This window comes from Gastrolobium bilobum, unplaced genomic scaffold (assembly GCF_033153095.1).
Source record: "Gastrolobium bilobum isolate Gb01-03AN ecotype WA unplaced genomic scaffold, APGP_CSIRO_Gbil_v1 utg38826, whole genome shotgun sequence".
NCBI lineage: Eukaryota > Viridiplantae > Streptophyta > Magnoliopsida > Fabales > Fabaceae > Gastrolobium > Gastrolobium bilobum.
Window position 1 is genome coordinate 55,348 of NW_026896019.1, and position 11,237 is coordinate 66,584.

General features: G+C 32.0%; 1 protein-coding gene across 1 annotated transcript; it reads right to left on the reverse strand.

Annotated features, from left to right (window-relative positions):
* Window positions 1-402: 402 nt before the first annotated feature.
* Window positions 403-3,976, reverse strand: LOC133297331 (oligopeptide transporter 6-like). Its single transcript, XM_061496448.1, has 6 exons — window positions 3,488-3,976; window positions 2,882-2,979; window positions 2,234-2,803; window positions 1,481-1,739; window positions 1,209-1,391; window positions 403-1,118 (listed from the first exon to the last, which is right to left on the reverse strand). The coding sequence occupies exons 1-6, from the start codon at window positions 3,974-3,976 to the stop codon at window positions 504-506; spliced, it is 2,214 nt and encodes a 737-aa protein (XP_061352432.1). The 3' UTR covers window positions 403-503.
* Between the last annotated feature and the right edge of the window lie 7,261 nt (window positions 3,977-11,237).

Here is an 11,237-nt window from a genome sequence, read left to right on the forward strand (position 1 = left end):
TGTGACAGTTTCCAACTCTGATACTTTATTTTTTTTCTTTGTTGCCTTGTCTATAGTATAGACTAGAGTTGTTACAATTGATGTGTACAAAAAATGTTCCTGTGATGAATTAGCCTTGAAAAAAGTTGTTAGAAAGCATTATACTGCAGCTGTAATTGGACTGCTTTTCCTTTTATAATCGAATAATGCATGTGCTGAATGAACTATTATAGGATGCAACTGACTTCGGGTCCCACTTATATGTGATGAAAAGGGTATTGAAAGACATTATGGAGAAAAAACTATAGTTGCTTGTTTTACATGGTGCAAGAAATGGTTGGGTGAGATAGATTAACTTTTCTAGTTGGTTGGATTCCAATTCTGCAATTATACATTTGCATACCAAAGTTCTGATTGATTTGATTATTTTCATGAGCATAATTACAGTAGTTGAAGCATTTGATTGTCTTAGAAGTTAGAACTATACAAATCTCAATGTAGCTAAACGAAGAATCTTGTAGTGATCAATGAACAGGGCAACCTTTAACTACAATGCCCTTTGCAGTAGGACAAGAAGCCAAAGGGCACCCTTCAAGATTATTTCCCCACCAGTTAAGAGAAATGTTGTAAGAACCCAAACTCAGAAACAATAAGATTGTCATAAAGGCAGTTCCAGCATCAAGACCACCAGACAAAACATAATTGTAGCGCTTCCACCATTCTGGTCGATATCTATATGCAACGAACCCTGAGAGAAAGCCAACAATTATCCAACTGGTGAAGTTCACTGCTGTTGCAGGTGGCATCATTGATGTAGCACCCAATAAAATAGGCATGTGAATAAGAGGTATCCAAGTTTGGCTTGGGAATGCCTTATGAGCAAGCCAAACTAGAAGAGGAGCAATGGCTCCACCAAGAAAGAACCAATTCACATTGCTATATTCACCAAGGTCTCCAAAGATTCTACGAGGTCCAAGAAGACCCCATATAACAGATGCATCATAGAAGACATTGTCCATTGGGCAAGTCCAAGGGCTATCAGGTGGCAATTTGGATGTATCACAAAGGTCAGGGATCGTCCCCATCAACCACCATGCAGTTATTGTATATACAATCACTGATACGATTGTTCCTACTACCTGCATACAATGCAGCCAGGTTTAGCTTCTTAACAACGAAATCCTAATATGTGTTATAAAACTTAAAATGACTGAGGAATTATAAGTGACCTGTGCCATGAACATTGTTCTTGGTGGAATCTTCATATAGTGACCGAGTTTGAAGTCTTGCAAAAAGGTTAATGCTTGAGTCATGCTAATGTAACCATACACCTTAAAGCACATGTTAGCCACAGGGCGCTCTGGATACATGTAACCAATGATGTATTCTGTTATAATGTTTAAACCAGGTGCCTGTTAAGAAAAAAGAGATCAGCTCTTGGAGAATTCTCCTTAGCACCAATATGAAATTAGCAAGCTCTTTAGGTAAATGGTTAGCATACCTGATTTGTAGTGGCTGCTATTATACCGATTGGAAGAGTGAAGAAAATGGAAATTGCACAAGCTAGCAATACGCCCCACCAAGGCAATTGAAGTGATTCGATATAGTACTCACAAGAAAAAATAATAAGAGCTATGTTCACCACTAGTATGATGTGAAACCACCACATGGGGACTGATTTGTACCTCCTCATAAGTCTTGTGTGTATGTCAATTTTTTTATTGTCAACAAAGGCCTTCTTACTTTGCATCCATATTTCCCTGCATAGGTCACATGGTAAGTGTACATGAAATTAAAATTTTGCAAGACATAAAGTATTTTCAAAATTAAAATTTCGAAAATGGTGACTACAGTGCAGACTTTCATGTTAAAAAACAATAATAACATCTTCAGTTTTTTGGAAAAATTCAAACAGAAAAATCTGTGTTTTATCTAGATTGATATAAAAAATTCTTATAGTTCAAGGATGTGAAAGTATGCCACTTTAATGAGAACTCATTATAGTAACTGAGAACACGAGTAAACGGAAATCCAGTTTAGAAAACAAGTTTCTGCAAGGAAAAGAACATAGCATGTTTAAGATCACCCATGTTTCTGGACAAAAAGAAGCTTGAAGTTGTTTAACTAAGTAGTTCAGAAAGAGGTCTATTCAAGAGCTACAAAAATAAAATTCAAAGAGAAGGGAAATAAAATATCTCAAATCCTAAACACTTTCATAATGATGATAAGATCGGGTGATTCACGTAGTGACTACCTTCCATGAAAGAGCATCACATGCACAATAGTAGCAGAAAGTGTCGCAAATCCTAGACCATAAGTCATTGCAAAGAATGTGCTGAGATGTATAGGCCCTTTCTTTGAATAAGCATTGCGATCAAGATGGAAATTAGAATCAACGATGCTTGAAATGTCATACACTGAACCATTTCCCATAAAAAGCTTACTTGAAAATATTGGAAATTTCTTGGCATCATAGGCATTCAACCAGTAAGTAATTGGTGTCATCACATACATAATGATAAGGAATCCAACAGCAATATTAGCAGTGGCAAACCATGGGCTGGCTAATGGACTGCCAAGATAAGAAGAAATTGTAGACCAATCAAATCCAAATGCAGCAATCCCAAGACCCTTCAAGCCAGAACCAAGTTGTTGAACTAGTATAGACTTGGGGGCAAGCCAACATAGCCATGAGAAAGAGGTCAACATTGAAAACAGGTAGCCAGGAAGCACATAGTAAGCCAAGCCAGAGATCAAGACAAGGAGGAAAAATTGAGTACGGGTTGTGCCTCCTTTTGGTCTTTTATCTTTCTCATGTAGAGCACTGCATTACTATACTGGCTTAGCATAGTTACATTCTTGATGAAGCTACTGAACAACACATTAATTAAATAGAATTTACCTGAATAATGAGACCTGGACAAGATTAGAAGGCCACCACATTTCCCCTGGCTCAACCAGAAACTTCCTAAACAGACCTGCCCAACCAAATCCCAGCACCTAAAATTGAATAACGAAGCATAACTTAGACAATATTCTATATTACACTTGTCATGAGTTAGAGCTACAAGAATTCATACAATGTAAAGAAAATAGCATTGATGTATTAAGATTTATTGCACACTTTTACTACCAACTAAGATTACATAAGTCTTCTTTCCTCCTTTTTCTCCTTGTGTCCCTCCTTCCAACGAAAACAAACTACGAAAGTCATCACATGCCATAAATTCCTTAAAACCGGGATGTTGTAAATGACATAATGCTCAAAGTATTTCATGCTTTTGTTGACCAAGTGTCACGGATTCTCAAATTTTGTTCTCAAATTTATCATAATTTTAACAACATTGCCTAGGACTTTCTTAATTTTCTTCACAAGATTCATATAAGTCCTATGGATTCTGAAATATGAAAGCTCTTAAAGCTCAAGTCAATTACCTTTTTGGCTAACAAGACAAGAAAAAAAACATAAAAATAAATAAATAAATTGGAATTGTTGATAGAAGGGAACCTGAGTAGTGAGCATAACAAGTAATGCTGGAAGGAAACTCAGTTTTCTTTTATACATGAGCTTCACAGCACTCAAAATATGAGTAGCATAGACAGTTCCAGCACCCGAATTGGCAAAGATGGTTATGAGAACATGCTCCTTGATATTGAATGGTCCCCTATTGAGCGAGAATTCAAGCCTTGTATCCTTGAAGAAGACACGAGTTGGCAACGTCCTTGCCATGAAATGGCCAATTGGAACAACAGCAATCTGGGCAGAAATTGAGGTAACACTCAAAGGCTGTGTTCTGTACCAAAAAAATTGGTTCACAAAGGACAATAGTACACACGAAACAACACCCAGAAACCACATTCTGAACGTGAGAATAGGCATGGTGGGGTCATCAGTTTTAGGTACAGTGAATTCCACTTGTTTCACTGGGCACTCTTCAGTCTCATTCACCTCCTCTGAGACACTCCTGCTTTCTTCAACCTCAAATGTGGATGCCATGGTAAATACTTTGCTTTCTTGCACTAAAATAACGTCAAACAAAGAACATATCAACGTCAAATCTTATGCACATATCTAATGAATAGAAGAATATGCATCGCCATTAGAGGCTGATATGAATTTGCTATACAGTAAAAGACTGAGGCATTCCTATGTTTAGATAGGAAACAAAATGACTTTGAACTCAGCAAAAAGAAAGTTGTTTGTAATAAATCTATACTAATTTTTTTTTTCATTCATTTTTTTTCCTTTTTCGCCCAATGATTAATTTTTACCCGAGTTTATTTTTCCAGTTTTGAAAGAAAAAAAAAAAAAAAAAATCACTCAAAAACGGCGTTGCTTCGTTGTAGTTTTTCTGGACTGGATGTTATTATTATTATTTTTTAAGCAGACTGGATGTTTTTGGTCTACATTACATCCCTAATATCTTTAGCGGTGAGAAAGGCTAAGAGTAGAGAAAAATGCAATGTCAAACAATTTAATGCTGTTAATGGGTCAAAAACGTAATAAAAGTTTTTGGAAGATTTCCAAAATGTTATAAATGAATTTTTAACACTTTAAAGTTAGAACGTAATTGTTCATTTCGTTTCAAAAGAATTATTTTTCCCGTTTTAATTTTTTTTTTTTTTGGTGGACACTTTTTTTCCGTTTTAAATTATTTAACCATTAATTTTTTTTTTAACGTTTCTACCATTGTTGGAGATAAAAAAAAATTATTTCCTACGTACATAAAAGTGGGACACATGTGAGTGGAAGAGAGAAAAAAGAAAAAATATAAGCTCGCACACTTCCACAAATTTTTATATGTTCGTAACAAATATATTTATCTCCTACAACATAAAAAAACAATAAATCGTAAAAAAATTATCAAATTTCAAATCGCAAAGAAATAGTAATAAAAATTAAAGAATGAAATAAAATGTTATCAATTTTACATAAATTAAAATGTAAATATTTTTATTTTTAAAGTTATATTTAAAAGTTAAAAGTCTAATTTACTATACAGAATTGATAATAAAAGTGAGTTATATTGTTTTATTTTAAATTTTTTATGAATAAATGATGAAAAAAAATGTTTGTCGTTTGAAAAAACACAACTGTTTTTTGTAATTTTTTACTTCTTTTTTCTCCCATAATATTCTCTCTTTTTTCCCCCATGACAGGTAACTTATCTTAAATTTTAACATAAAATATGAACTTTTTTTTTCCAGTAATTAAGTAGCTAACTCACATCTTTGTTTGGCTTGTGGTGGATGGTGCGGACCGGTGCCGTTGGAACTTGGCGGAGGTGGTTGTATCTGGCTCGTGCAGCGTCAACGGTGGTCGATGGTGGATTCCGTCAAGCAACGGCGTGGAACATGATTCAAGGATATCTCTGCGTTTTGAGGTAACAGCAAACGGTGAGGTTATGGAGAAAATGCAAATGCACCGCTATATATATAATGGAAATATAGGGTACAATTAATGTCCTACAGCTAATTTTGTGGTTGCTGCCTGCTCATTTTTAGTGACAGAACAAAACGTACGCAAATCATACGTCACACCCTTATGGTATTGGTATCAAATCACTTTTAAATAATACAAATCATGCTCTTCCCATTATAATTAACATCCTAGAAATATCGCAACTAATCAATCTCCTAATCATTTTATTTTATTGATTTTCTTATTGTATTCAATTTATTTAATTAAAAGGAAACAAATGATTTTTTCCCCGTTAAAACATTATTCCCGCACATTCCACGTAGATGATCTTCTTCCTTCTTTTTTCTTACATTTGTTCCTTTATTTTTGTTTTCCTTTTCTTTTATTTGACTTGTACACTTTTAGAAATTGATGAAGGAAGGATATTAATTAATTTTGTATTTTTTTTTTAACTTTTTGTTTTGTTTTTCTGTTCTTTTTAATTCCTTTTAAAATGAAAAATAAAGTAAACGTGGACCAATCAGAATTAATAAGCTAGGTATTATCAATGCATTATTTTTATTTTTTTTATTTTGTCCTTATTTTTTGACATTTTTATTAATCGGAATATTGAGATATGACATTAATGAAATGAAGGAATAATTTAATCAAATACAGTTGTATTTTTATAAATTAATGGCATTGTCTTAATTCTTAAAGGATGATTTGGTATTCACTGCATTCCTTTTGTAAGAGGAATAATTAATGTATTTTATTTTATTTTATTTTCGGCATGAATTTATGCATGTGCTTGAGCACCAGACTAATGTTGAAATAGTTTGTTTGACAAAAGACTCTGCAATTCGCACACGTAGAGTTTTTGCTACTTTTCCAAATGGTGGATTTTTGTTAATATAAGTGATCCAAACGTAAATTATGCAAAATATGAATGCATTCTTGGGGAGGGGGCTGAACCTTTAGTCATCACTGTTTCCCGCACTCCGGATTAGTCCCATAGCCGGCTCAAAGAGTCGAAGTTCGTGGGGATACCGGAGGGAGCCAACTCGTCTCAAAGAGATAATTAGGGTTGGGTAACTCAAAAAAAAAAAAAAAAAAAGAGTTTCACGTCTTCAAGCTGGACGGAGTGAGGGGCAGAGGCTTGTGACTTCGACGTGTGAATGTTGATAATATGGGGTGGTAGATTCCTATCGGTGAATCACATGGGTTGTAAGTCAGCTCCAGTAAATAACATTAATGATCCACAAGAATTGGTTATAATGAGCTTCATATTTTCTTCATTTGATTATGCTTTTTGTCTGCATGCAGTGGTTGGCATTTTCGTCTGGAGATGAGATTTCAAAATTAATTAATGTTCTCTTTTTTGACATATGAGCGAGTCCCATTGAACATAAATTTCAAATACTTGTTCACACTGTCCACGTGATAGTTTTAACAGTAACTTTACACATAAGTTGAACATAAATTTCAAAATTATTATTGATTTTCTTATTGTATTCAATTTGTTCTATTGTTTCTATTTATTAAACTAAGCTTAGTTTAACCAAACAGAAATGGAAGGTCAAATGACATCATAAAATTATGTAGCTAGCTATTGGTCAGTAGACTGAATTGTCATTTGAAAAGAAAAGAAAAACAGTTCCGATGCAAACGAAACCCAACATCTTAACAAAAGCTTGTCTTAATTTATTTATTTTACGGTAAACTGTCTTAATTCCTTTTAACCAAAAGAAGAGATTGATTAAGTGCTATAATCAAAAGATGTCAGCGCAGGTTAATCTTAATTTCATTTTATTTTTTTTTGTAAATAAAGAGGGGCTAAGCCCCAGAAACAGAAAGAAATTACAAATCATAAACTAACAAGCTAGACATATTTCTAGCATCAGCATCATCAACTGAGGAGGAGGATCTTTAAAAATTTTGAAATAGAGATTATTAGTCTGCTCAGCTTTAGCTAACCAATGAGCACATTTGTTGTTTTCTATCTTGGTATGAACAAGATGAATAGTCCAATCTGCTTTTAACCATAATCTCAATCTGCTAGTGACTTGAGAGTCCCTAGTATCTTCATGCTGCTCCTTTAACATCTGGATGGCTTGGCTAGAATCACATTCTAGCTCTATTCTTTTTAATCCTGTTCCCCAAAGCAGTTCTAAACCTTTCAGTAATCCCCATAATTCTGCATCAAGAGGATTGCATGAACCTAAATTACAATAGAAGCTTCCCAAAAAGGATCCATTGTGATCTCTTAATATACCACCACAACTAGTTTTTTTCATGCCACTAGAAGAAGCTCCATCACAATTCAACTTAACCCACCCTTGCTTGGGGCTGTCCAAACACTATCGTTGGTCTTTCCTTCTCCTCCTCCCTTCCTCTCTATACAAGGAGGCCTTCTTTATGTTTTTGGACTGGAAAACTCTTCCAAAAGTTGTAAAAGACACTTGGGCTTAATATTAAGTTTGTGTTATAGTAAAAAAAAAAAATTAAGGAGAATTAGGGTGGCTCTCTAAAACTAGGCTTTATATATTAAGTTTTGTTACATTTGAAGTAAGTCTACTTATCTTCTTTTTTTAGTTGACAATTTTCTATTTTTGCATATCTTTATGCTTTTTATTTGTTTTATTATAAGTTTTCTTATATAGTTTAAAAATATAAGAAAGATTAATTTAGCTGTAACAACTTGTTAATTTTACATTTTTTTTAGTTTGATGACCCAAACTTATTTAGATTCATCAATTTGTATTAATTAATTTTTAATAATTAGGAATTAATTTAACCGTGAAGATTTATTAATCTCTCCTTTTTTTGGTAAACAATCTCATGGATTTTTAGGATTATTTTAGTTATGACAGTTTAATATCACAAACTTATTTAAATTTGATATTCTATATTAATTTTCAAATTGTTTTATTTTTAGGGTTAACTTAACTGTGATAGCTTGTTAATATCGTGAATTCTAATTAGAGTCATTTTAGTTATCCAAACTTTTTCTTTGAAACTCGATCATTGTTTTCCTTTATTTTTTATGTTGAAAAACTACTTTTATTTTCAAAAAATTATCTAAGTTGAGACAACTTGTTAAAACCTGTAATTATCATTTCGGGTTATTTTAGCTACAACAACTTAATAATCTGAAACTTTCAAATCCAATCAAATGAATTTTCTTATATTATTTTCAAAAATTAAAACTAACCATCACACAAATACTTTTACAAAATAACGTAGCTTTGAATTCCCTATTGCACTATTGCACCGAAAGATATGTTGGAGCAAGACCTTCTCCTCAAGCCCAAAAATAATTTTTGATAATTAAATTATCTTTAATTTAATTATTTGGGGTGAAACAGATATTTTAAAAATACTAATAATTTGCACAATTAATTCAAGATAACAATTTTTAAAAAATGGACAATGTAGGATACTAACTCCCTCCCTACTCGTAATTGACTTCTATATCCATTTTTGTATTCAAAGACTTCTTTAACACGATAATTTTTTTAATGTTTTCACAAATAAACATTGATGGTAACACCATTGTTTCAAATGAATTTTTCGCAATCCCGTTGCGATCCAGTTGCGACACATATGGATCTTTACCATTTAAAGACAAACAAACCGTGATAATTTTTGTCCTACCCTGTCCCAATCTTCTTCTTTTTTCTCTCATCTCTCATTACCATTAATTTACCTTTGAATAATTAAGATCCTCGTGACATGGTCATAGAGGATCCATTCTCCCAATCTTCTAGATAGATGGAGCGAATACCCTAATTACAATATTCGAGCTAAGGGGGGTGTATTGTATTAGTATTTTCAAAGACTTTTTTGAGATAAAAAATATTATAGATTTTAAAAGACTATTTAGAATTGGAAGAATTTTAAAGACTTTTTTAAAAGGCTTTTTTTACAATCAATATTTCATAAGATTGAACTTTAAAGGATTGTAATAGAATTTATAAGATTTGAAAGAACAACATGGATATATAAGATTTTAAAGAATCATATAAATTTTTATCAAACATTCAAAATTACAAGAGACAATAAAAAAATAAATGCAATGATATTAATAAAAAAAGTAAAACCTAATATAATTTTCTAAATCATTAAATTTATGATAAAATTTCATTTGAAATTTTTTGCAATTGATCTTGTAAACTTTGCGATTTTTGTTTTATGTGATGAGAGTTTTCTAACCATATATCATATGCATGTTTTCATTGAATATTATAAAAAAGGAAATTGAATCTGAATTTATGGGTTTTATTACATGAAAGTTTAGAAAATTTCTCAAATTATTTTTAATCGATAAATTGAAAATCATAAATTGCTTTGGGGCTTTTGAATAATAAGTTTTCACTAATCTATTTACACAAAAACTGTTTGAAATCGTTTCCTATAGCAAAGGAATTTCATTCATGAAAGTATTGTTATGAAACATAGGATTTATATTATGAAAGTTTCAACATTTTTTTAAATCGATCTTGTTTCATTGATGTAAAACGAAAATTGATTTGGGATTTTTTGTTCGCTTGTAGTTTTTCCACTATTTTATGTTATTTTTAATACAAAAATCACACATTTTTATACCAAGAAAAATTGCGTCCAATAGCTTGAAAAATTATTTTTTATACTTCCAGAAACTCTTAAAAATCGCTAAAAAATATGCGGCTTTTGAGATGGATTAGATTAAAATCTTGTTGGGTTGTTTTATTATGAAAATCGTTCAAAAATCTACTGTATTTTAGCTTTGGCAAAGCTCTCATGGCGGAACCTGATTTCGAGCGGGTTGATCCGTCAAAGAAAGAAGAAGACACTGGAATAAAAAAATCTTAAGAAATCTCAGGGGTTAAAGTGAAATTGTGAGAGAGACATTCTATTTATATTTTTCACTAAAAAATCTCACAAAATCCACACCAATAGAAAATTCATTAAAATCGTCAAATTTTTAATTATTTTCCTTTATTGAAAATCGTGATTGAATACCAACGGATTTGAACGGGCTCTAAAATAATATTTTAAAATCCTAATTAAATACCAATGGATTCTTTTATCCAAAAATAATCCATTAAAATCTCAATCCAATACATCTCCTAAACTAATTCCTTTTCAAATATCCCTTTGAACTTCACCTCCCTGAAAGACAATACCGAACCTATCCCTTAGTATTTCATTCTTTAAAAAGCAAGTTACATCTTGCAGTTGACATCTCTCACTCGAATACGAAAACTTTTTAGTTTTCACACAAAGAGAGACCCACGTAATCTTACCAGTTGATTAATTTGCTCTGTTGATCAATTTATACATAATTTTTAAAAATATTTTAGAATTAATTAATAATCCTTATAAAACATAGGAAAAATAAACTTTTATTCCATTAAGGGATTACTCACACGTAAAAAGATATTAATAGAATGCATGCGTTTTTTTTACCAAAAAAAAAAAAAAAAGAATGCATGCGTTTTGCCACAAGAACTTGCGCTAGGATGGTTAGCTGTTATTTTAATTTTCATTAGCAGTTATCTTGCACGAAGCATGCATATTATACATGTTGATAGTTCGACTAGTAACATATATCATAAAATGAATAAATGATTAGTATCAAATCAAATACAAATCCGCCAATTCCATAACTTCATACAAGGTTAATCCGATAGAATGTTACAACTCAACTGAGCCAATCCAACACACGGACACCCAACTTCATACAGCCATAAAGTGCCAAACAATCATCCATAGTTTCAATTACAAGAAGCCTAAGCAAGAATCAATAGAACAAAAGACTCAAACCAACATTACCAGTCCTAAATACCACCACTCCAACTGAGCATCCGAGAAA

Coding starts and splice junctions, on each gene's coding strand:
- LOC133297331 (XM_061496448.1), bottom strand. CDS start 3,976: ATGGCATCCACATTTGAGGTTGAAGAAAGCAGGAGTGTCTCAGAGGAG. Junction 2,980..3,487: donor TTGTTATGCTCACTACTCAG/GTTCCCTTCTAT, acceptor ATTCAATTTTAG/GTGCTGGGATTTGGTTGGGC. Junction 1,740..2,233: donor GTGATGCTCTTTCATGGAAG/GTAGTCACTACG, acceptor TGACCTATGCAG/GGAAATATGGATGCAAAGTA.